General features: G+C 41.4%; 1 protein-coding gene and 1 long non-coding RNA gene across 3 annotated transcripts; one reads left to right on the forward strand and one right to left on the reverse strand.

Annotated features, from left to right (window-relative positions):
• Positions 1 to 59: 59 nt before the first annotated feature.
• PAXIP1 (PAX interacting protein 1) lies at positions 60 to 26,238 on the reverse strand. The gene is made up of 21 exons (XM_079996429.1): positions 26,006 to 26,238; positions 23,762 to 23,896; positions 22,668 to 22,711; positions 21,435 to 21,498; positions 21,211 to 21,324; positions 19,242 to 19,862; positions 17,165 to 17,915; positions 16,128 to 16,222; positions 15,571 to 15,666; positions 14,610 to 14,747; positions 13,514 to 13,635; positions 12,433 to 12,617; positions 11,927 to 11,970; positions 11,115 to 11,182; positions 10,050 to 10,152; positions 6,356 to 6,524; positions 5,407 to 5,507; positions 3,160 to 3,294; positions 2,994 to 3,069; positions 1,090 to 1,154; positions 60 to 450 (listed from the first exon to the last, which is right to left on the reverse strand). Exons 1-21 carry the CDS (start codon positions 26,096 to 26,098, stop codon positions 439 to 441), a joined length of 3,231 nt encoding a protein of 1,076 aa, XP_079852555.1. The 5' UTR covers positions 26,099 to 26,238; the 3' UTR covers positions 60 to 438.
• LOC307199327 lies at positions 457 to 13,709 on the forward strand. 2 transcript variants are annotated; one of them, XR_013831877.1, is made up of 4 exons: positions 457 to 598; positions 715 to 839; positions 1,250 to 1,309; positions 13,523 to 13,709. It is a non-coding gene; the product is annotated as an uncharacterized lncRNA (long non-coding RNA). The 2 variants fall into 2 exon arrangements; XR_013831878.1 differs by lacking the exon at positions 715 to 839.
• Positions 26,239 to 26,922: the final 684 nt, after the last annotated feature.

The raw sequence follows: 26,922 nt of genomic DNA on the forward strand, positions 1-26,922 counted from the left end.
AGTATATTTATACAAAAACCAGGATATTAGTAATATAAAAGAAACAGAGCTTAATAAAATAAAATACAAAATACTTTATTTCCATAATTTACATACCACAAGCCCTTTCTCTTTACATTCCAATTTTGTGTGGTTAAGTACCAACAGTTGTGACAACTAAAAAAAATTAGGAAAACTAATTTGTGATATAAAAAGTAACCTCTCTCTAGTATAATACAAAGAACATAGTTAATTATGTTTTAATAATAAAATGCTGCACATCTTAAACAGATGCAATTAACGTTTGCTCTCCTGCCTCAAACTGCTCATTGGCCTTCAGCAAAACAAGGGAGGAAGGGGACAAGAACTCCAGAAGTGCCAACTGATCCACAGGCTGAAAAAGCTGGAAGGAAGGAAGGATTCAAGGAGTCTACAGCAATAAGGCATTTTTACTTCCAGTCAAGTGAATTTATATGTACACTTGGGTTAAGGAAAAAGCTATGCTGAAATGTGCAGATTGCCATAATCGGTTTTTTGGTACAAGAAAAGGATAACGTAAGGAGAGAGAGAATCTGTTTCTTAAGACTAATGCATCAACATGGTTTTACAACTTTCTAAGGTAAATATGCACTCAACAACAAAACACTGTAATGTGTATTTTTCAGGCTATACTTTGATTAGAATATATGTGTTTCAACACTTAATTCAAATGTTAATTCCTTTTTTTTTTTTTAGAGGCAGCATATTTTAGAATAAATCATTAAGACATTATTAAAGAGACAGTCACAACAAAAGATTAAAGCATGTGCCCTTAATTTCAGGGAATCCTAGCAAACAATTCTAACTTCCTGTAAAAACCAGTAAGTATTTTTGCAAACACAGGTGAAAACTATTAACCTGTACTTCAATGAGCCTGTGAGAGCAAAGAGGGAATAAAACATGCCGTGGTAAAAGGTGATACCAGCTTACCTGAAGTCCAATTATCTACATTCATTCATTAGTTAGAAACACTACATATAGCTAATAAAGGGAACAGCTGGCAAAGTTCACATAATTTAAGGGAGGCTAGAATACAGAAAACACAATCATATTTTATATAGCATATGAAGGATATGATTCATAATCCAGTGTCTGAGTAAGAACGCCAGTCAAAACAAACTCTGCATTGTGAACATCTGCAAATACAGGGGGGGGGGGGACATAAAACTTAATCAAGACATCCATGGCAAATTAATCGCAACTACTGATCTTTTTATGTTTTGACTAAAAGGACTTGGATTGAGGAGTTGCCAACTGAAAGTAAGAAAGACTGAGGCAGCACTTATTCAAGGTAACTATGAAGCACTGTGTGTATCCTTAAAACATTAATGTTCGAGGAGACTGACATTCTGATTAAGAGGCAGTGTGCATAAGGGATACTTGGCAGTTAGGTGCCAGGAACAGACCTGTGCAAGCTGTGTCAGACTGTGGCACATTTGCGACTGGTGAGCCGGACAAGTCATGGAAGCGGCCACTCATAAGCTGGGCTAGTGCCAAGTTTGACATCTTCAATGTAAAGCTATAAATACACCACGGGTGTACATTGGCTCTGTGTGCAGCCTGAATAACAATGTGATTTGAGGTGATTCAAGGTTGTCTTTCATATTATTGAGTTGGACTGTGTTGTTAACAAGGCATGCTGAGGTGGATCAGTAAGTTGCCAGCCTTCCAAGTAGCACTGTGGTCCTAGTCATTCCATTAAGTTAACTGTTATGTCACACAGACACCGCTTTTATTTTCTCAGAAGTGAAACTAAAGCTCACTGGGGAGCTTGCAGGTGAAAGGGTATATTTTATTCTGACAGAGGTCTGGATTTCAATCCCTTATTATTTCCTAGTACACTTCATTCAAATAAATAAGCAGAACTTTTCTTCATATAAAGGCAAAGTATAAGCATTTTAGACTACTCAGGTTGCCTGCTTCCAACGAGCGCTGACTTGCCCCCCCCCCTTCCACATTGCGGGGTGCATCATGTGAAGCGTCCCACCCCCACCTAGTGCACAAGTGTTCATGCACTGGGTTGGGACACACAGGTGTCCCGCCAATGCTGGCACTTGTGTGCCGGGTGGAGAATGGGGAATGCAGAGCTGGGCTCTGCTCTCAGCCTTCTCCCCCCAGCGCAACATCGGCAGGGAGGAGCAGAGCAGGCCACAGGATTTTGGGGGAGCCCAGCCCTCCCTCCCTCCTTCAAAAATTGGGGGGGGGCTGAGGCCCCCTCAGGCTCCACCACTTGGCACGCCTGCTTCTAAAAAACAGAATAAACTTAGGAGTCCTGTGCACAAAGAAGCCTGAATGGATCTTCTTGAAGTTCACAGTCTTAATACACTCTGGTAGGTTTCCTTTCCCTGCAAATTTCACCAGCAAGTGAAAAGGGGGGGAAAATATAGCCCCCTTTTTAGATTCTCCATTGCAGTGGAACCTCGGGTTGCAGACATAATCTGTGATGGAGGCACGTCCGCAACCCTCAGCATTCGTAACCTGCAGCGCTGCGTCTGCACACACGCATGGCGCGATTTGGCGCTTCTGTGCATGCGGCGAAACCCGGAAGTAACCCTTTCCGGTACTTCCGGGTTTCCCGCAGTCTGCAACCTGAAAACACGTAACCCAAGGTACCACTGTACAGAGCACTTGATTTAACAGAACCGATTCAAATAATGAATCACAATGGAATGAAACTTTCAGAGGTCTTCATTTTGATCCATGCTGCTCCTGTTTGACAGATCCTGTTTCACCTCCAACATTTTGCACTGGGATTTATCTGAACCTGATACTCACCCCTAGCAAAAGGTGTTTTCTTCTAATACTATGCAAAAGCCCATTGTATGTATAAAATCTCCCACAAGCCCACACATCCAGGATTTGATATATATTTCAACTATTTAACCAAACTATTAGACTAGGATACATTTCTTTCCTTAAAGTGCTGGTACCATGTTGCATTGTTAAACATTGTTATAAGTATAAAGAACACATACCTATGCCTCTGGCAAAGTATTCTCGACATAAGTGAAGATCATTTTCGCAAGAAATCAGAATAATCTCTGATAAGCTCTGTATTAAAAATAGTTAAATTGAGTCAGCTCAAATGGACACATTTTCTAAGCAGAAAGGTGTTAGAAAATCAATCAAGATCACACTCACTTTGTTTTGCTTGTGTTCCATGAGCTTACGGAAAGAAGGTTGTTTGTTCAATACCTTTCCTCCTGCACATTCCACAATAGATTTCATAGTGGAAAGGCTTGGGCAAATTCCAGGTGTAATATAGAAGTACTTTCCCTAAAATCAAAACATTTATGAAACACAAAACACATTTGTATGTTTGCATTTATGACACTGACCACATGTAAGGTACCAGCGTGGTCTGTCCACTTCCTTTTAATTAGGATTCCATTTTGTGGTATATTAACTGTCCTGCCTCTTCTCTAATGTTATCATTCCCCCCCCCCCTTAAGCTGATGTTCGCCATGGATACCTTGCTAATTTCTTCTACAAGGAAGGAAGAAGTTCTGACTTGCTATTTCTACAAGATCTCAAGGCAGCCCCACCCCATATTTTTTATACACTGTACTCAAGTAGAAGAAGACTTCGAAGTAGAAGTGGGTGGGTGGGGAGACAAGAATGTTACAATAATTAAAAGTTTGAATTACGAAAAAATAAATAAATGCAGTTTGATACAAGCAAAATAAGACTATGTTTACAGAGGAACCTACAGCAAGTTCTTGCTTTACCACCTGCTTCCTAATGTTTGCTTAAAATAGAAAGTACTCAGCTATCTTATCAGTAACGTAAAGAGAGGCACCAATAAACAGAAGAATAACCAAGTTTCAGCGGATCTTGCAGTTAAAATTTTTAACAAAGGAAGAGAATCAGACTGTCTCTGGGTTCCCTACACAAACTGCAGTATAAAACGACATGGCTGACAGATTATTTCTGTTCTACAAGGACAGTCATTCATTAAATGGAATGTTTTAAAATTACAGATTTAAGAATTAAAATGGTCAGGCATAAATACTCTTCATTATTTGTAAAGAGTTAATGCATGAAGGGATGTCTTTTGGCAATTTCATAATTTGAAATATTACTTTTAAATTATGAATGTCAAACCTTAGTTGCCATTCTCAAAATGATGTTTCAATGAGTAACAAAGAGCCGAGCTTTAGACCATAATTACAAAATTATGGATTTATGAGCTGAATAAAAGAGGCTTGATAATCACTTGTACATAGGAAAACAGAAAAATGTAAAAGAACTGTTAAGATTTTGAACTAGAGGAGAAAAATAACCAACAACTAAGTATCAAGAAATAGTGGTCTTGCAAAGGACTGAGAAGCAGGAATAAAACCAAAGGTTTTGGAGATTTGCGAAAACTAAAAGTAGATAATCTTTGATACCGGCAACTATCCACTTCTCTTAAGTAAGTTCCAAAAGGACACAGAGTCAAAACCAGATTGCAAAGAATCTCATAAAGAAAATAGATAGATAGATATCAGGAGAGAACAATGTCTTGGGAACTGCAGAAAGGGGTGGAGGCGACATGGATAAGCTCCCATTTCTTCCCCTACCAAAGCCAATAAAAAATAAAAAATGTTAAGTTCCAGGACAGTGAGGAACTAGCTGAAGTGACAAGTATAACAAAGGACGCTGATGTGCTGGGAGTTTTATAAACTACATAAGGTTTTACTCTTCTACAAATACAAAAACGAGCTCCACAACTGTTTAAGAACTGATGCCAGTTTGATTTTCTTCTTCTTCCCTCCCTGTGCCTTTTCCCTTGAGTATCATTTTTTAAACTGTAAGCCTGCAGGCAGGGACTGTCTTATTTTATTTGATTGTATGTAAGCTACTCTGGGAGACTTTTTAGCTGAACAGAGAGGTACCAAGGCTCTAAATAAATAGGAATATAACAAGTCATTTACAGGCCAAGTACTTCTCAAAGAGAATCAGTCAATTCAGAAAACCTGCCAAATTATAGTGAAGGAAGAATTATGCTGACTTTTGCGCTGATAAACCAGTTTGTAATTGGCTAGCAAACCATATTCCAAAGTCATGATTTGAATTGGGTTTGCATATCATGGTGGCAGTTGACAGTGATCATTCTGTTTGCAGACACTGCTATAAGCAAACTTACAAAGCAGATGGGAAATGAAAGCACATGCATGATTCTAAATTATTATTATGTTTAGAAGCTACAACCAAGCTGTTGGTGTGATGCCTCAGTGGAATCCAGTCTACAACATTTAGTTATACTGAACTACTTATATTTCAAAATAAAAGCTACAAGTGGTTGGAAATACTTTTTTTCTAGGCTAGCATACATGATGGTAACACTCATGTTTAAACACTTGGTTCAAATCATCTGGATTTAGCGCTTTTTAAAAACTGATGTACCTTGAAGAGCGGTGTCTCCTGTGCTTTCTTTAGAGATTCTTCTAAGCTGAAACAGAAAAGAACTTCAGCTTCTGCATCCCTGAGTATGTAGTTTTGCTCTTCTAAAATGGAGGAAAAATATAACTGTAACTATTCATAACACAAAAAGATGCAAGCATCTACTACTGAGAAAATAAATTGTTATAAAAATAATAATTATTATTTATGAATTTATAGACTATCATATCAGATACTACTACTTTAGTTTGGGCATTTAGATTCAGTTGCCCCACTGTAAGTTCCATCAATAAGGAAGATGCCAATGAGGCAGCTAGCGATTGTCTTCTTTTAAAAATCAATAGCTTAATTTTAAGAATTGCTTGGGACCCTTAGATTAAGCAGCACAACTCAATATAAGAAGCTGGAGTTAAGTACTTGCTTTAATTTTATATTTGTTTACAAATTTAGCACTTGAAATTTAGCACTTGAAAAGAGGAGCTACATTTAAAACCACTGAAAATTTAGAAAAAGAAATCACTCATTAAAAATGGCACTAGAGATGTTAAAGTTCTACATGCATAGCCATAAAGGTGGATGTTGGGAGCCGCCCAGAGTGGCTGAGGCAACCCAGTCAGATGGGTGGCATAATAAATTAACAATTGTAATAATAATAGTAATAATAGTAGTAGTAGTAATAATAATATTTTGTAAAATATTAAGCACTGCTTTGTAAACTGTACCTACAAGTAAAATACAGTACACAGAGCTGGGGGGCATTAACCCTCTTACCTGACTCACTCCCCTGGTCACAGGGGAAAATTCTATTTCAACATTTTTTGATTTGATTGTTTCAGTATTGTCCCCCTGCTTAACAGCAAGAAGTGCACTATTTTGCGCATGCTTTGTTTTTGTGTTTTAAAGGAGAGACTCTTTATATCACTTATACTGACAAACTTTAAGAATTACTTACCTATAAACTTCTGGCCCTTGAAACACTCTTCCAACCATTCTGGGGTTACTATATGCTTTACAACTGAAATAGCTGTAAGGAATTTTACAGTACGTGTCACTTTACTCGCTATTAAGTGAGTGCATTTCTGGGCAGATTCTGCTACTTCACCTCCAAGAATGTAGAGTTTCTGAAAATTGTATTTTTAAAAAAAAAGGTTATAGCCTCCAGCTACATGATGATGATGATGATGATGATGATGATGATGATGATGATGATGATATATTTATACCCCGCCCATCTGGCTGGGCCTCCCCAGCCACTAATAATAATAATAATAATAATAATAATAATAATAATAATAAAATTTATACCCCGCCCATCTGGCTGGGCCTCCCCAGCCACTCTGGGCGGCTTCCATAGAAACCAAAAATACAGTAAAATACCACACGTTAAAAACTTCCCTAAACAGGGCTGCCTTAAGATGTCTTCTGAATGTCAGATAGTTGTTTATCGCTTTGACATCTGCTGGAAGGGCGTTCCACAGGGCGGACGCCACTACCGAGAAGGCCCTCTGCCTGGTTCCCTGTAGCTTTGCTTCTCGCAATGAGGGAACCGCCAGAAGGCCTCGGCGCTGGACCTCAGCATCCGGGCAGAACGATGGGGGTGGAGATGCGCCTTCAGGTATACTAGACCGAGGCCGTTTAGGGCTTTAAAGGTCAGTACCAACACTTTGAATTGTGCTCGGAAACGTACTGGGAGCCAATGTAGGTCTTTCAAGACCGGTGTTATATGGTCTCGATGGCCGCCCCCAGTCACCACTCTAGCTGCTGCATTCCGGATTAGTTGTAGTTTCCGAGTCACCTTCAAAGGTAGCCCCACGTAGAGTGCATTGCAGTAGTCCAAGCAGGAGATAACCAGAGCATGCACCACTCTGGCGAGACAGTCCGCAGGCAGATAGGGTCTCAGCCTACGTACCAGATGCAGCTGGTAAACAGCTGCCCTGGATACAGATTTGACCTGTGCCTCCATGGACAGCTGTGAGTCCAAAATGACTCCCAGGCTGCGCACCTGGTCCTTCAGGGGCACAGTTACCCCATTCAGGACCAGGGAATCCTCCACACCTGCCCGCCTCCTGTCCCCCCAAAACAGTACTTCTGTCTTGTCAGGATTCAACCTCAATCTGTTAGCCGCCATCCATCCTCCAACCGCCTCCAGACACTCACACAGGACCTTCACCGACTTCACTGGTTCTGATTTAAAAGAGAGGTAGAGCTGGGTATCATCCGCATACTGATGAACACCCAGCCCAAACCTCCTGATGATCTCTCCTAGCGGCTGCATGTAAATGTTGAAAAGCATGGGGGAGAGGACAGAACCCTGAGGCACCCCACAAGTGAGAGCCCAGGGGTCTGAACACTCATCCCCCACCACCACTTTCTGAACACGGCCCAGGAGGAAGGAGCGGAACCACTGTATGACAGTGCCCCCAGCTCTCAGCCCCTCAAGACGGTCCAGAAGGATGTTATGGTTGATGGTATCAAATGCCGCTGAGAGATCCAGCAGACCTAGGAAACAGCTCTCACCTTTGTCCCTAGCCCGCCGGAGATCATCAACCAGTGCGACCAAGGCAGTTTCAGTCCCATGATGAGGCCTGAATCCCGACTGGAAGGGATCCAAATGGTCCGCTTCTTCCAGGCGTGCCTGGAGTTGTTCAGCAACCGCTCGCTCAATCACCTTGCCCAAGAATGGAAGATTTGACACTGGGCGATAGTTGGCCATCGTGGCCGCATCTAAAGATGGTTTTTTAAGAAGCGGTTTAATAACCGCCTCTTTCAGCAGGTCTGGGAAGGCTCCCTCACGGAGGGAAGCATTCACCACCCCACGAAGCCCATCGCCCAGTCCTTCCCGGCTAGCTTTTATAAGCCAGGATGAGCAAGGATCCAGGAAACAGGTGGTTGGTTTCACTCGTCCAAGCAGCCTGTCCACATCCTCGGAGGTAACAGATTGGAATTGATCCCACTCAACTTGACTAGACAAAACTCTAGCACTCTCCCGCCCCGGCCCTGCTCCCACGGTGGAGTCTACTTCTTCCCGAATCTGAGCGATTTTATCTGCAAAAAACTTTGCAAAATCATTGCAGGAGAACATGTGGCCCGTACTGGGCCCCGATGTTGTAGGTGGTTCCGCTAAATTGTGAACCATCTGAAAAAGTCTCCTGCTGCTGTTTTCTGCAGATGCAATAGAGGCGGTGAAGAAATTCTTCTTCGCTGTCGCTATCGCCACTTGGTAGGCTCGACGTTGAGCTCTAACCTGTGTCCAGTCAGATTCGGAATGAGTTATCCGCCACCGGCGCTCTAGCCGTCTCAACGATTGTTTCATTGCCCTCAGATCCGTGGAAAACCACGGGGCTGTCCGGGCTCCATGCAATCGGAGTTCAATCAAACTAAAAGCAAGATAAACTAAGCCTAGTTCACACAAGCATACACATAATTACCGTACATTTGATAACCAGTAACCAAGCACATGTACCAGCTCCACCGAAAAACAATGTAAGGCAGCCTTTCTCAACCTTGTGTGTTGTCGGACTACAACTCCCATCATACCTAACCAGCATGGGCACTGGTCAGGGATGGTGGGAGCTATAGTTCAGGAACATCTGGGGACCCAAGATTGAGAAAGGCTGCTGTAAGGTGATAAAACCTATGTTTGTGATGCCACACCTCTGATGTCTTTTATGCTTTTACATTAGCGGGCACTGCAACAAACATAATTGTGTGAAACTACCCCTAGATAACAGAGACACAGGTGGCGCTGTGGGTTAAACCAGAGCCTAGGACTTGCCGATCAGAAGGTCGGCGGTTTGAATCCCCGCGATAGAGTGAGCTTGCGTTGCTCGGTCCCTGCTCCTGCCAACCTAGCAGTTTGAAAGCACGTCAAAGTGCAAGTAGATGAATAGGTACCGCTCTGGCGGGAAGGTAAACGGCGTTTCCGTGCGCTGCTCTGGTTCACCAGAAGCGGCTTAGTCATGCTGGCCACATGACCCGGAAGCTGTATGCCGGCTCCCTTGGCCAATAAAGCGAGATGAGCGCTGCAACCCCAGAGTTGGCCACGACTGGACCTAATGGTCAGGGGTCCCTTTACCTTTACCCCTAGATATACCATATAGTCTAGCAACCAGAAGTCAAAGAAGAGTCCTGTTAAATTAGACCAAAGAACAGAATACTGAACCAGATAGGCCAAACAATTGTCAAATTTTGGGGGCCTCTTGATAGATTTGCAAAGTAAATAAATTGCCATGGGCACCATACAAACACCAAGACTAAACACACACCGCAACCTGTTTTATGAGTTACAACAGAACACTACTTTCAAGCCTAACTTCAGCATGAGGGGGTGAGGGGAGGAAACCCTGTGGGTGCCAGAAGAGGTCTCTACAGACACATGTACCCCTCATTAGCAACCCCCGAGATAGGCCTTTGGTCTGATCCCGCAGGCTCTTATGATGATTTAGGTTTCTGTACAAGACTATAGAGTAGATCTAAAAGAGCTTTCATACATGTATGTTTTGTTGCAGCAACTGGTAACCTGCTTGCATGAATGGGCCACCAGAGGTATAGAATCACAAGACGAACGTTTTAGATTATTTTGCAGGGCTTTCAGTAGAGAAAAATGTTACAAAAGTGTTTGTTCTGTTAAGACAGAGGAAAGTCACCTTGATGTACTGATGCACCTGGGAAGGCTCAAATCCCGTGAAGAGCACTACTGGTGTCAATTCTGATGTCACATTTTTATTAGGAGTTGGCAAGTCTTCAATTCTACAAATACAAAATACTGTTAATACAAAACACGGTATTTTTGGATTTAAAATTCAACACAATTTTGATATACTGTTTTCATGATTAATATCTAAATGTAGAAAAAGTCCATGAAGTGTGTAGAAACACACTGTATGCAACTTTTGTTTGGATTTAGCTGGTGCAGCCATCTTTTGTAGAATATTTCATTTCTGAAGCGCCTACGTATGGCATTATTTCAAGGTTAATGTTTTCTTACATACTTTGACTTAGTTTGCACCCTCCCTCCTCCCTCCAAACTGTTCACTTTCCAAAGGACAAGTGTCTCTCTAAATAATCATCAGCAGAATGATAATATAGAGCAGGGCTGGGGAATGTTTTTCAGGCCATGAAGGGGCCCTCATAGGGGACCTTCAGAGATCAACATGCTAGTGTTGAATGGGCCAGAGGCAAAAGTGGGTGGAGCAGCAGGTGCAACTCTTACCTTTGCAAAGTACACACAAAGGTCCAGCCCAAAGGTTTCTACACACACACAGTACAAATTTCTCAATCTTCCATCAATGCAAGCAAGAGACCTCATCATAGTTCAAGAGCGCATTCCACCCAAGCAAAAGAACACAAGGAAGGTGCAAAGCAAGGTTGAGAACTAGGAAGGCAATATAACCTGTTGTTGTTTAGTCGTTTAGTCATGTCCGACTCTTCGTGATCCCATGGACCAGAGCACGCCAGGCACTCCTATAGACTAGTCAGTATTTCTCAAATTTGGGTCCTCAGCTGTTGTAATCCAACAACAGCTGGGAACCCAAGTTTGAGAAGTGCTGAGAGAGTCCTGAGACAGAGGGGCCCAAAATGCTGCAGTCGTCCCCTAGGATTGCAGTTTGCCGCTCCAGACAGAGAGATTTCCAGAGGTTTTAGCAGTAGTTTTGATAACTTTATTTAATAGACTAAGAATGCGACACGTTGGAGAATGGCCACTCTCTTACCTTGGCCGCTTGCTTGACGGTTGAATTACCGATTCATTTTGCTTTGGTTTTAGTGGTAATCTCACACCCTACAACAAATAATATAGAAATATATAAGCACGCACGCACGCACACGCACGCACGCGCGCGCGCGCACACACACACACACACACACACACACACCCTCTAATAATTATTTACTATTTCACAGCAAAATCTTTTAGCCATAGTAACTAAAATAAAAACAAATTTAGCACACTTAACGCCTCAGCATAGGAGCCTAGATGCAGTTTAAAACCTTTTGGAGAAAGATTAATTAGTTTGTGTATGTGCATACTACACAACCTAGTATGCTTCATCAGTCATCAAATAATTATATTAGAAATTGTCAACAGAAAGCAGTATCAAAACTGAAGGTTGTTCAAGACATGGCCTGGTGTCAGTGCCACGCTAAACTACAGTTTTTAGCATGAGAAAAGCCACAGCCCCAAATGTATGTACTCCCACCACCCTGATGCAGCCATAAGAACTTCTGAAGTTTTCACTTCCATTTTCACTTGTCACTCTTGTCAAACTTGTATTGCTAATATGCCTCTGCAAAAATCCAAACACGTTCAAAGATCATTTAAATAGCAAATCATATTTTGAAAATTGGATTCTTTATTCTTATATTATGTAAGCTGCCCTGGAATCAATTTTAAACAAAGGACAGCATAAGTGTATCTTAAATAAATGAATCTTTTAAGCATTTATATTCCTTTGTCAAAACAGATTTATGATGTCCCCACTGAAATAGCAGTTAAAGTAAATAAATTATTAGCAAATCCACATACCATTAGAAGTTCTGACGATACTTTTAGTGGAACTCTCCAAGCATCTGGGAACAGTGAACAGGAAAGAACAAGTTTTGACATGAGGACATATATTTTCTGCACACTCCACCACACTAGTTCAGTGCATACCGTCTTTTCATGCTAATTACACACACACAGTCTGACAGTATGCATGGAACATACCCCAAAAGTGGCGCAGTTCACATTAGGAAAGTAAATATGTACTACCCTTTATTTCATGTGATGCTTCCAGTTTTGCACAAACATTCTAGCAGTGCAATCCTAAAAGTCTTTAAAGGGAATGAATGTCATTTCCTATGGGGCTTCCTTCTGAGTAAACCTTTCTTAGTTAGAACAGTAAATCAGAAACCCAAGCAACAGCCATACTGACATGTCCCAAGCCATGCAAAGTTCGTAAGTCTGAGCAACATATATATTTATTCATATATTTCTTTACTGCAGAAAACTAACATTTGCTATGCTGTATGTCTGGCAACTCTTCTTACCAAGAAGGTTTAAAACCAGATGTTGATTAGGAGCAAGTGGTTCTTGAAGATTGAATACTGTGTATCGATTGTGCTGTATTTGCCGCAGTGCTTCAAAATTTCCAAGTAATATATCACAGAGCCATTGCGCATTCACACATGGTATCCTCCACTCTTTGGCTTTCTCATACTTTAAACCAGTTGGCCTTGTTACGGATGGAAAAGAGACACAAATGATACTAAACATCTTATTTATTTTCATTTATGAATTGCTTCCCATGAGGCATCCCAAAGCCATTTACAATAAAAACTTGTATAAAACAATTGCATAAATAAAAATTTAAAACAATTGCACATATAAAACCAATTTATGAAACATATATATATATATGTGTGTGTGTGTGTGTTTTTTTAAAACAAAAGATACCAACTGGGATAATTTTTTTAGAATGTAATAACTTCTCTGTTTATTTTGTAATTTTATACTCACTAATATTTTCACAAACTGTAACAATATTATTTATATATCATGGTGACTTGCAATCTCGATCACACGCAGTCTGTAGTCCGCCGGCAGTAGGAATACAATATGGGCATGTCTTTAAGTTAACATCTTACATTAAAAACCTGACAGTACCAAATTATCGAAGGCTTTTCACCAAAGCCAGACTAAATGTCTTTCCTTCTGCAGTGTTGGATGGCAGGTTGAGAGGAGTTCCCTACCAGGACAGACTTTGCTCGTGTGCTCAAGATATCAATTCCATAAAACATATTTTGTTGCACTGTGCAAAATATGAGCAAGTCAGGGCTGAACTGATATTACCCTTGCTGGTACTTTTCCTAGGAAAATCAGAGGCTCACTATGCCAGGTTCCTATTGGAAGACCGGACAAATGCTAGAACATTAGCAGTGGCCAAGTTTTTGTCGGTGGTTGCAAGAACCAACGATCCCTATATTTTGAACGAAATGCTTGTTTAACCTGGAGGCTGTATGAATTGGGTATTGCTTTGTAACGATTTGTTGGGTCTCTGGACCATAATAAAGGTTGATGACGATATATCATGGTTAATAAAAAAAATCAAAATAAATATAAGCCACTTACTCTTTACAGATGAGAACTGTGTTGCTGCGACAAAGATAGCCTGTGTACTTTGCACCTGAGAGGTAGGCCATCAGCTTGAGATCATCTCTGTCACTATCAACAAAACCTGTCACTGAGATTATCTGGAACAGAAGATGATTCACCCATCAGAAATATGAGTAAACAGAAATTTCAAATAAATGCTATCAGAAAAAGTTGTAAATCTCTCTTGGTCATTTGTAGTATGTGTCTCCTTGCCCATCTTTCAATGTCTACCAAAAGTGTCCTATTCTTTAAGTACAAATTATGGGTAACCTTTTCTTCCCAAGTCTTCAGTTAATTTGAAGTATGCTATGAAACAGTAACTCTTCTCATTCTCAAAATGTGGACACATAACTGCAGCTAGACGTTTTTCTATTTATCTAAATCTTTTCGTACTGCCTTTTAGCCACAAAAGATTTCAAGGTTCATTTCGTGGAATTATTAATTGATGTAGGAAGATTCAAGGTGTAAGCAACCCTTGACAGAAAAGGTCCAAACCAAACATTCGAATATGAAGTGGTAAAATCTTCAGGCAGTCACTTTATGACAGGGGTTCATAATCTATACCCCTCCAGATATTGTTGGACTTCCAAATCTCAGTCATGGTCAGTATGGCCAAAGGTCAGGAATGTTAGAGGGGCCCCTGTTCTCCATTCTTGCTTTATGATATCATTTTCATAAATTGAACCATTTGCCTAACTCTCAATGTGATAACCAAATTTACCATCGAACAGAAAACCCTTCATAATGCAGTAATCCTCACATTAAAAGGAGTAACAAACAAACAAACCAACAAACAAACAAGCCAATTCCACACCTGAGATTTAAAGATAACTTAAATTGCACAGCAAGGGAATATATCCCATTTACATAAAGATATTTAGGTGCAGTACAAAAAAATCCTGAATTCAATCATGTAATTTTATTAATTCCAATTAGAGTTGTAAAATATTCTCAGAGACAGGACGTTACATATTTGCTCATTTTTATATCTTCCGACATTAAAAGCTGCTTGAAGTAAAAGAAATAATAGCAACAGCACCTTCCAAGCAAAATGCTAGAGTTAATTTCTTACATGCTGTGAACATGGTTTCCCTCCTGGTGGAAATGCTACAGGAAAATGAAGAGCTCGGTGAGGTGGTACCATTTTCTTCTTTTTTAGCACAGAGTTCAACCAGTGTGCTGTGATACATCTCTTCCTTTCTCTCAAAGCCTGCAACACAAATGCAAAACATTGTCACTGTACATATAAATTTTAGTAGGTATGTATGAAAATATTTTAAATATATATATATGTTGCTGCTTTAGGTTTATAAAGCTTTTAGCCACCCACTTTCAAACAAAAATGAGGTTGGTATGGGATACAGATAAACCAAAGTCCTCAGACTGCAGTGAGTGCCATCTCTGATACAGGCCCACCAATCTTAGGTTAGTCACTGTAGGGAGCATACAACTACCACAATCTACAGAACAACAACCAAAAGATACAATATATATTTATTTCTTGTATTCTGTCTCTTTCCTATTCAAGCCCCCCCCCTCTCTCCACACACACACACAGAGAGAGAGAGAGAGAGAGAGAGAGAGAGAGAGAGAGAGAGAAAGCGCCCTCTAACCCCATCCCCAATTCTTCACAATTGCCTCCTGGGCCTCAGAACAAAGGTGGTGACAGAGCAGATGGGAAGCCCCAAGTCATAGCATGAGTACTCATTTGGCTGCCAAACAGCTATAACAGCAGGGGAATACCTAGGAGGAATGGTCTACTCAGGAGGAGGGAGAAGACCTAGCTACAGGCCATGACTGCACAGAGAATCTTATGTTATTGCTGTTTGAAACTATATGCTTAAAATTGTATTTTACAGTTTTAAGTTGCCTTGAGGTTACTAGCAGCAAAAGACTGGGAGAACATAAATTATGTATCTATAGATACTTTCACCTTTGTAATAAATTGTTCCTGAACTATTATATCATTCAATGTAAGGAAATAAACAGCTCTTACAAACATAGGTAAGTACATTTGTGCCATTTGGTCTTACCTGAGCATACATATTACTAAGCTGACTTTCACAGAGAAGATGTGTACACCGGTTTGTGAATGTGGGATCTACTGTACCGCCATTTGCTTGGATTATCTAGAAAAATAAAAACTAGACACACTTAAAAGGTTTGTTAATCAAACAACACTTATTGAATTTTTTTTGCCATGTTACATATGTGCCATAGTTTAAAACCTGTGAAGGTAATACAGGCTCTTATCTCTGTATTTTGCACAAAACCTAACTGGTAAGCTTGTTACTTGAGAGTAATGGGAAATTTTGGCAGATGGACCTCTGATAAACAGGTAACAAAGAAACGCAGAAATTATGTTTGAAGCTAGTAATAGTAAAAAATCAGTTAAAAGGAGAACAAAGAAGATGAAGTTTTGTGTGCTTTGTTGGTAACATACATATTATAGACATGGAATATATATAATAATCTGGTAAGTCAAAAATAAAACAATTTGTTGGTTTTTAAATATACCTATTTTTGTTTAAGAAACTGAAAAACTAATACACAAAACTGAAAAATATTCACAAACAGAACAAATAATTACCCTTTTCCATGTTGCCAGTAATTGTTTATCAGACATCTGCTCAGGATAATCAGCAATTGCAAAGACACAACCCAACAGAAAATAGTCTTCTGGAACTAGAAGAGTAATAAAAATTAAATTAATACAAAATACTCTAGCATATTTTCTCTTATTTAATGGGCTACCATTAATAGTAAAAAGGTCTTCATTTACTGCTATACTCATCTCTTCAAAGAGTGAAACTTGCTGTAGCTCACAGAACATAAGCACACCTGCAAGGTCCTCCACTTCCCAGCAAACTTTAGATTGGTGTTGGAAAGCAAGTGGCTGAATTTAAAGGGCGTTCTGCAGATGCAGAAACAGTTCTGTGAACTGGAGTTGCATTGTGCACACATCACCTCAGGGACTGTGCATGGGTTATTCCCTCTGCCCATTACCGTACGTACAAAAGTGAAGAAGCACCGCGCAGAGACTGCCCTTCAATAGTATTTGGATGCATTGTGAAAAATGCTTAGTAGACTGTAAACAATGAGAGCACTGGTGGGTCTAATAAAAATAGGCCATGAGTTCATTCCAACAAGCTCTATACTTGAGCACATCCACTGAAATGGAGGACTGACAATGGCCCCATAACACATGTAAATTATCAAATACAAAAAAGTCTTGGAAAATGTTTGAACTAGAAGAATCTCCTACGTGAAAGTTTGTAGCTGAAACTATTTTTTGGCCATGGCACCGTGCTGAGAAACTCACTTCCAGATGTGGTTTGTTCTACCTTACTCTACTCTTGGTTTTCAAGCTGTCAACAAAGATGGTTCGCAATCAGATCACCATTGGTATTTTGTTTGGGGAATTGCTTGCTCTGATCTCAGCTGCTCTTTTACTGCTTGTCTGATGTTTTATATCGTCACTCTTACAGTTTTAACATGAACCTTTTAATTAGATTTGTAAGACACATTGTAGACCCACTGGGTCAGAAAGGGGGCGAGGAGTGTTCTACTATTTAAATAAGTGTAATTACAGCCTCAGCTAACATACACGAGAACAAAATTACTAACTTTCTATGGATGGATCATGCCCAAAGAGCTGCTGCTGCTGCTGCAACTGTTGCTGCTGAGCATGCTGTGATGGCTGAACTGGAACCTGATGCTGTAATGTCTGAGAAGTCTGGGTCAAGAGTTGAGATGCTTGATTTTGCATTTGTTGTTGTTGTTGCTGCTGCTGCTGCTGCATTCGTTGCAAATGTTGCTGCTGTAGTTGCTGCTGCTGTAGTTGCTGCTGCTGTAACTGTTGTTGAAGGTTTTGCTGCTGTAGTTGCAGCTGCTGTTGCTGTAGCTGCTGTTGCTGTAGCTGATGCAACTGCTGTTGCAAGGCATGCTGCTGCTGAAATTGCAACTGTTGTTGAGGACGATGTACTTGCTGCTGAGAATGTATCTGTTGTGTAGAAAACTGTAACTGCTGCTGTGAGAATTGGTGTTGATGAACTTGCTGTTGCACAAACTGATGAGGCTGCTGAGAGAAAGACTGTTGAGTAATCTGAGGCTGCTGTGGCTGCTGCTGTTGCTGCAACTGCACAATTTGTTGGGATGGAAGATGCAAGAGAGGGAGGTGCTGCTGCTGCTGCTGTTGTTGCTGCTGCTGCTGCTGCTGCTGCTGTGACTGCTGAGGTGGATGCTGCTGCTGGTGTAGTAAGTGTGTCTCTGGAGTCAATTTAACTTGACTAAGCAACACAGCATTTGAATGTCCCTGCTGGCTATGGTTTACTTGCTGCTCCAAAGTTTTTGTAGGAGCAGAAAGTGATTGCAAGATCTAGAAAACAAAAGGATGCATGTAAACTTTCCTTCAAAACATTTCACTGAAAACAGAAAAGCATAAATCAAATCTGAAAACTTTCTGAAGCATTCAACTAAAACTGTACTTTATTAGAAGTCTAATTAATAGAGGAAAGCATTTAGTTATTCCACAAAACAGTTATTTTGAATACAAATTAACAGAAAGTTTATATTCATTGGCAAATGGGAGAATTTTCAAGAGGTCCCAATATACAGATCGCACGGAGGTAGGTAAATGTTGTAGGAAGTGTGATTTAAAACATGCAACACAGAATTATGCTTCTACACTTCGCACATTAAGAGAAAGGCTAGCATAATTAAAAAGAAATATACAGTAAAAATTCTCTGTGCTCATTTTTCTCTTCAAGTAGTTTCTTCTATTTCTGAAGTTGAGATGAGCATTGGTACTTATGCAGCCAAATGATACTATCCACACCTAAGAGATGTATCAGAAGGCTAAGGCAGGCAACAAAATGTAAAGAAATATAATTTTTTTAAAGGAAAAAACCCTGAAGGGAACCCCTCAAATAGTAATCATGGAATGATAAGTTACCATGGGGAAAATATTTACTGATCTAAAGAATACTTTCAAATTGCATATGAATTATGTATTTGCTCCTCATTTCCACAGCACTGTCTGATTTGCTCACTTGCACAATTAAGAACATGTTTTCACATTTTCTATCATCTATTTCTTTTTAATTTAGAAGACTTCTGCATGTTGCAGGCCTTGGTAAAGTAAAAGGGCAAGTGGCTCGGCACACGTACAAGCATAGGATAAAATATGAAAAGACTATGCCCAACTACACTAAAGGATTCAAAAATCACCGGAAAGAAAATTTAAACTCATATACAGTGGTACCTTGGTTTAAGAACAGCTGAGTTTATGAACAACTTGGATTAAGAACGCTGCAAACCTGTAAGTAGGTGTTTTGGTTTGTGAACTTTGCCTTGGAAGCAAAACATGTTCCGCTTCCTGTTGAGTGTGTTCCATTTGTAAATTGAGCCCCCTGCTGCTATGGGAAAGCACACCTTGATTTAAAAATGCTTTGGTTTAAGAATGGACTTCCAGAACAGATTAAGTTTGTAAACCAAGTTACCACTGTAATCAATGTACTAAAACTTCTGTAATTGTTTGAGTGCAACACAGCATTTGTATAGTGCTTTCTGGCACTAAAACCACTTCACATGCGTTATCTAGTTGTAATCCTTACAACAATTCTCTTTGTTTTTTATAGTATCAAAGTCATAAAAGCTATTCACTTCCAAACATGTTTTTTAACTTGTACTTTAAGATACTTACATGCGCAACATTTGATGGTCTATTAACCTGCTGAATATCAGCATTATTGGTAATATTTCTTAATGTCCGTACTGCAGGACTCCATGCAGCCATCATTTCGGGACGTCCAGAACTTTGAGGACTTTGTACTGAAGCCATTATACTACTTCTCATCTCAGAGGACAAAATATTGCCTGGGACAGGTGGGACATTGGCACACAAATTTATCAATCCAGAATCCTTGCCTGAAGGCAATCTGCGCTTTGCTGTAGTCTGTGGAACTTCAGCAGGTGTCCAGTTCAAATTTCTTTCATGCTTTTCAGGAGACGAATCTGATGAATCATCAAACATCAGTTCTCCTTTCGTTTTATCAGCATCAATAGATTTAGGTGAAAAAGCTCGATCACCCAAAGGTGAGCCTTCTCGAGAAGATGCTGGACTTGACAACTTTTCATCTGTGCTGGCTTCATTTTGAGAATCCTGATCTTCATTTTCCTCCTCTTCTTCCTCTTCCTCATATATAATTAATCGTGGGTGATAGGAAGCCTCATCTTTTTTAGTTTTATCAGATACAGAATCCAAAACCCAGTCAGGTGTCACAATTTTAATGTTTTCTCTTTTACAGGCGCATTCATATTTCTCCTGAGAAGAACAAAAACATTCCAATTATGAGTCAATTTAGCTTTTAGATAGTGTTAGTTTTGTAAACACTCGTTTTAATTATATTGGTTTACATCAGCTCAACAAGTTACATTCCTGGTTACTAATAATAAATAAAATTATAAACTCCTTCTAAGATTATAAACTCCTTAAAAACTTAGTTACTCAGTCCTCGAAAATGTTAGTGGACAACCTGCAACCCTCAGACTAATTTCAAAAACCCTCTGAAAGCTATCAATCTGACCTCTGACAAGAGTGATCTCTTCCTTTTCTTGCAGCCTGCTGGGCAACAAGGAAGAGAAAGAAAGAAAAAGGCAAAGAGAAAAATTGGCAAAAAGAGATAAGCATTTTAAATTTCTAAATACGAAAAAAGTTATAATGGTGCCAACATCCTATTTTTAGGTACTTTAGTGACCAGGCAGTCCTGATGTGGGGAAGTTTTAACTACCACAGCAATTCTTGTGTAATACAGGCTGAAAAAAGTATTGATACAGTACTTGAGAACACTGAAGGGCTTTCCAGCCAAATAAATGCAACGGAGACTTAAATAGCAGGAATAAATCAACCTTTTATTTAAGCACTAGCCTGGCAGCAATTCACAGCAAGGAATTTCGTGAACATAAGCACAGAGGTGAGTGGACTGGTGAGTGTTCTTTCCCTGTACCCAGCAGAACAGGCTGCTATGCAAGGGGTACACCGACTTCTGATCCCAGTAAAAACATGGCTACTAATTTCTATTACAAGGTAGTAACTTTTGCAGGCTGGTTTACAAGGCTGGAATAAACTGAGGTTCATGTGATATAAGCAAAAAACTAAAGCTGTCTTGGTTCTACATCCATTAACTGTACTACTCAAAATAATTTGCTGCCTGATGCAAGATCTTTATAATTTGCTCACCATTTTACCTTTCTGAATATTTAGTGCAAATTGGCTATCCCACTGTAACCACAGATCATTTATAAAATTAAATACTGGGTTATTTTTCACAAAATAAAAAATAAATAGGTGATTCCAGTCTAACTTCCTTCCACTGTGAAAATTAATTAGCAATTTACTGCTACTCTCCATTCTATATTTTAATCTTTTACCAAAACACAAATGAACCAGTACTTCATGAACATGAATGCCAATTTTCTTTGATTTCATCAAAAGCTTTGTGAAATGAAAAGCTTATAAATCACTCCCAGCTACATATTGAATGGATCCCTCCCAAAAAATGTAAAAGGTTGACAAGGGAAGCTTTTTTTGTATAAATCATGCTGATTCTATATCTCAGAAAGTCAAAGTAACATTAAAATGGGAAAACATGTCCACATAATAAAACTCTTACCCCTTTTGGCTCAGGCACAATCAAATGAGTGCATTTTTTATTGAGGCTCAGTCGGCAATCTCCACCATAAAACGTAATCAAAGCCCACAGTGTACTTCGGTCTTCAGCGGAAACCTATCAGAAAAGGTAAAAAAAATTACCACTAGATATTTAGGGGAAAGCACTTTCTGACACATCATTTGGCTATCAGCATAAACATACAACTATCTGGATAAACATCTTACCTGAGACAGACAAGCAGCAACTCCAAAAAAGATCTGACAGGATTCTGGGGAGAAACCATTTACTCTGACAAAATTAAGTCAAGGATATAATATAAATGAAATATAAAGTGAATAACTGGTGCAAGTTTACCAAAAGCTTCTCAAATAGCTAAGAAAAATCTTATGAATACTTCTAAAAGTATTTTATTCTGTGAACTGCCCTGAGACCTCCAGGTATAGGGCAGTATATAAATTCTAATAATAATAATACAGGTAATAATAATAGGTTGTTTCCTAATCTTCAACTTGGGTCTCACCAATTCAGGTTAGAGTCACACATCAACCACAAAAATAAATGGGTGGTCCAAACATATCACTTAATAGTTTAATCCTATGCATGTTTATCTGGAGGTTTGTCCTCCTGAGTTCCCTAATACTTTACTCCCTGGTACATGTTTATAGCCTTTGCCTCTAACTTTCTAACCTACTACACTGTAACTGAACATACCTAAGTGCTGCCTGTGCACATGTGAGTCCAGGTACATACTTGTAACAGTCCGTTCTCATGTTGTTGCGCTCCAGACCTCTCACAGAGGACGCACAGGAAAAAGGGCCTCAGGTGGTGATTGCAGTGTCTGAGGCAGTTCATATGGGGAGAGACGGTCCTTTTAAGGTATTGCAGTCCTAAGCCACAAGGCTTAATAGGTTAAAACCAGGACTTTTAACTGGGCCCAGAAACTGACCGGCAGTCAGTGCAGTTGGACCAGGATTGGTATGATATGCTCAAACCATCTTGCGCTGGTGAGCAACTTGGCTGCAGAATTCTGCACCTGTTGAAGTTTCCAAACCGTCTTCAGAGGCAGCCCAACGTATTATGTGTTGCAGTAATCTAACCTAAAGGTTACCAGAGCATAGATGACAGAGGTTAAGCTATTGCTGTCCAGAAAGAGGCATAGCTGGACCACCAGCGAGAGCTGATGGAAGGCACTCCACACCACTGAGGCCACCTGAGCCTCAAGTGACAGCAATGGTACCTGTAAACTGTGTACCCACTTCTTCAGAGAGAGAGTGTAACCCTATCAAGAGCAGGCAACCTCCCATCCATCCAGTCAAGGCAATCATCCACTAACACTGCCTCAGTCATATAAAGAAAGAATTAATTCTCTAGAACAGCTGCTGTGCTAGCCAATATTCTGCTGGTATTAAGTTTTAAATAAGCATAACACATGTTAACATTTTAACCAAAAAGGATACGGCAGAAGAACTCCACATCGAACCGACAAAGTCACCCAAGAAGGCTAAAAACAGGTGAAAATAATGCATGTAGTGAGTTGCCAATAGACAATGCACATTACAACCCATAAATATCTGTCTATTTAACAAATATGTACCAAATTTAAATTAACCAATCAGCTATTTAACATCTATTGACAGGAACACAGGAACTTGCCTTATAGCGCCCTGGTTTCACACAGCATAGGAAGCCAAACTAAGCTTACTGAGACCATGCAGGCTGGAGAGGTACTCACCGTCACTTTGCTCTTCCCCAGTACTTTTTACTTGTGTGCTGAACTAAGTCAAGGTATGGTTTAGCATGTCTTCAAAGCCGACTTATGGTTATTGAGGAGACAGGTTTATTACAAGCCCAGGTTTGGACAATGTACTACTAAACCAAACCTTGGCCTAACACAGCACAGTGCAGAAGTAAAAAAATATCAGGGAGGAGAACAGCAGCTGCGAGCCACTCTCTGTAAGACATAGTTTGGCTTATCACGTTGTGGAAACAAGGTCACTAAGTCAACATTGGTTCACTCTATTCTATATTGTCTATATTACACTACAATGGCAGTGGCTGTGTTTCAGAGAGAAGGCTTCCCCATTCCTAACTGGAGAGGAACAGAACCTGGAACATTCTGTATGTAAATTATGTGATCTATCACTGAGCTGTGACCACTCCCTTGTTATTAGCATTCCCAAGCACTGCATAAGAATCATGCAAACTTTTACAAGTTCATGGTAATGTATATTTTTATGTTCTTTTATATATAAAGCAATATCTTTCCCTTGCAAGCCAGATAATTGTTGACAGCAATCTTGCTAGCATTATTCCATTTTGAGGGTGAGAGGGAGTGTGCTGAATTAATATATAGTACTCTCATCATAAGCACACTTACATTAAAATGGATCGCAACATTCACATTTCAGGTTCTGGATACAGGGTTTCCCACATATAGTACTTTTTTTGCACTCAAGTGCTGATTCTAAGATATGAATAACCCTGAAGGTCCTGCACTAAAATTAGGTTTACTGTAGTTAAAACTATCAATTCCAATGTTGTAGGTACTCACTTTTACTACTGGAAGATCAAAGACTTCACGAGATTCACCAACTTCTGGATTGTCTCCATCTTCTGAAATGATGTGTGATGCCAGAGCATTGTAAGAAACCTCCTTCGCCTTGCCATCTTTCAAAAGCTGAATAACCTGCAAAACAAGAGGGCTTTTGGTTTTCACTTTCAGGAAAATGCAGATGTTAGACACTATTGAAGCCAAGTGTTTTTCCCTAGAGGCTTGTTTACATTAAAGCCAGATCTTTCCCCAGCTAAACTGCAACACACAACCATGGGACTCTGAGCTACTCACCCTGGTCTCCTATCATGTCCAGCTCTTACTGTGGCAATACAAGCAGGCACAAATAGGCACATTATAGGCTATTGCAGTGGGAAGTGAAATGCAAGGTGGTGCAAATGTTTCTTTTCATTGCATTTTCCAAATAAGAATTCTTGCATGAAAGGAATCTGAATTCTAAATTCACTTTTGTTTGCTATTCCATTTCATTGTTTTGATGCTGTTGTTGCAGGCTTACCACTGATTGTGGATTGGGCATGCAAGATTTCCAGTAGCAGTGTGAAAATCTAAGTACCCGTATTTTTTGCACCATAACACTCACTTTTTTCCTCCTAAAAAGTAAGGGGAAATGTCTGTGCGTGTTATGGAGGGAATGCCTACGGGTGGCATGCCTACGGATTTTCCTCCTCTAAAAACTATGTGCGTGTTATGGTCGAGTGCGTGTTATAGAGCGAAAAATACGGTATAATGCATTTGCTCACATCTTTATCATATAGGATGATACATATATAGAGGTTTACACCAGAGAAAGGTGACAGAAATGGAGGCCAGGGTGCACAGAGGAAGGATGTTTATTTCAGTTGCATGTACTTAAGATTAGTTGGAACAGGGTATGTAGGCTTGGTAGCCGAGCTAAAGATTTTGCAGAAAATGTGTTTTAAGAATAGGTTTGAAGGAAGAGAGGCAGTGTAACCAAGGTGTTCTGAGAGACATTTTCAGTCAGAAGGGCAGTTATTTGAAGGTGCAAGGGACTTCTGGATGGCTGGGATGGAGCTGGATGAACAAAACTCACAAGCAGTGATGATGTCGGCACAGGAGAGAATGAAACAAGACACTAAAAGCAAGACACAAGAAGCAAGACACAGAGGGTATTGAAAATAAAGGATGAGAACCTTGTCCAGGATCCAGAAACTGATATGGGTGTGTATGAATTTAAGAAAAGCTACCAAAACAATGAGAGTGAAGATAAAGATGAATTATTTTGCCTACAAGGCTGGAGAGAGATAGGAACAAGGGACAAAATGGCAAGAGATGTCAATAACCAGGAGGATCTTGTTAATGGATCTTGTGCCTTGCCTCCAGACAGCTGTGAACACTCTGATGCAGTCAGGGCCAGCTAATTAAGAAGAAAAGCTTCCCTGTTGTCTGTACCACTCCAGGCTGATATTTAATGTTCCCCACACACAGCCTTGGAGGCAGAAAACTACCACCTCAGGGGAAAGGATACAGCCTAGCCCTCTCCCTGCGAACCCTTTTTTTTAATTCAGGGGTAAGTTTGTTTACACGCAGGAACCCGCGCCTCTCTCCCCCCTGCAGCCGGACTACCGTCGGGAAAAGCTTCCCTTCACGGTTAGGGAACTGGCCCTCCTTCCGCTTTCCCTCGGATTTATAAAACGGAGCTCCTCCGGGAAAGGAGGGGACGCCTGCCAGGTGAAGAGGAGGAGGAGGAGGAGAGCGGGCGGAGAAAACCCAGGACGGGGCCTAGTCCTGGCCGCGTCCCCAACTCAGGCCGAAAAAGAGGAGAGCGCGAGTTTGCGCCAGGAGGGAGGGGAGGCAGGGCAGGTCCCCCACTCCGGGGAAGCCGTGAGGGGAGGAAAAGAGCCTCCTCTGCCGCCTCCCTTGTCAGTCAAGTCAGCCAGCCAGGCAACAGAGGCCGCTGTAAGGCCTGCCGGCTTCAAGAGGCGCGCGGGACGCCGAGACACCGGCAACAGAAATACTGTAAGAAGGTGGGGGAGGGAAGGCGGCGGCCGTTGGGAGCCGTTAACGGCCGCCAAGGCGCACGGGGGGGGGGGAGGGGAGGTTCGAACGCGCCCCCCAAATCCCCCCTCCCTTCCCGAGAGGCCGCGCGCTCAAAAAACCGGCGCGAGGCGCTGTCAGCGCGTGGCCCGCGTCGCCTTACGGGGAGGAGGGGGCATTTGAGGCGCCCGAAGGCGGGCGTGAGGGGAGCCCGTCCGAGCAACGCACCTCGGCGCCTATGTCTCCCACGGCGAAGAACTTGACATCTTTGAACATCTCCTCGGGAACCTTCAGCTCCCGCTCTTCGGCTTCTTTCGCCATGGATGGTCCCCTGCCGGCTGCGCGGCTTTTGAGAAAGGGCGGGGAGAGCGGCCGCCTCGGGTCCTGGGCCGAGGCTCCCCTCGCGAAGCCCCGGGTCTCCCTCGCCCTTCCCCCCTCCCAGGCAGCGGCGGCCGCCGAACCGCGGGAGAAGGGCGCGCGCGCGCTGAGGAACGAACCATCTCCCTCCGGCAGGGCAGGGGGGGTGCGTGCGTGCGGCGGGGAGGGACGGGTGAGGAAAACGGCAAGGCGGAGGGAGGGAGCGCGGGGTGCTCCGTCGGCCCCCGCCGCTCGCAGCCTGCCGTCAGCTTAACGGAGAGCTCCCGCGTACAGAAAGTCTGAACCGTCTTTGAAGACTGAGGGGGGAGGGGTTGAGGGAGAGCCGTGCTCCCCCTCGCTAGTGGGAATAATGGACTCTTCTGGATTCCGCCCACCAACAAAGCAACCGGCAGTCAGGGAGCAAGCCCGGGCTGCTGCAGTCCCCGCCTCTTTCCGCCCTTAGCTCCGCCCCCTCGCCTTTTGCTTTCTTGCGCCGCGAAAGGAGCTTCCGCTGCCTTGTGGCTCGCGACGGCCTAGTTCGCTCTTCCTGCCTGGTCCTTATTAAAAAACAAACACCCACGCTAATTTCACCCGCTCTGTTGTAATGACCCTGCAACCCTCTATGCCATAAAGCAGGGATGTGGGTAAATAAGGATGTACTGGTAGATCTGGCTAATTTCATTTCTTTTTAAAATTATTTTTATTTGATTTTATGAGCTTACGAAGCTAGAAAAACAGTTCATGCATAATAAGAAACATCCCGTTTCCCCACCGTTCCACCTCCCTAG

This window comes from Podarcis cretensis (genome assembly GCF_951804945.1).
Source record: "Podarcis cretensis genome assembly, chromosome: 12".
Lineage (NCBI taxonomy): Eukaryota > Metazoa > Chordata > Lepidosauria > Squamata > Lacertidae > Podarcis > Podarcis cretensis.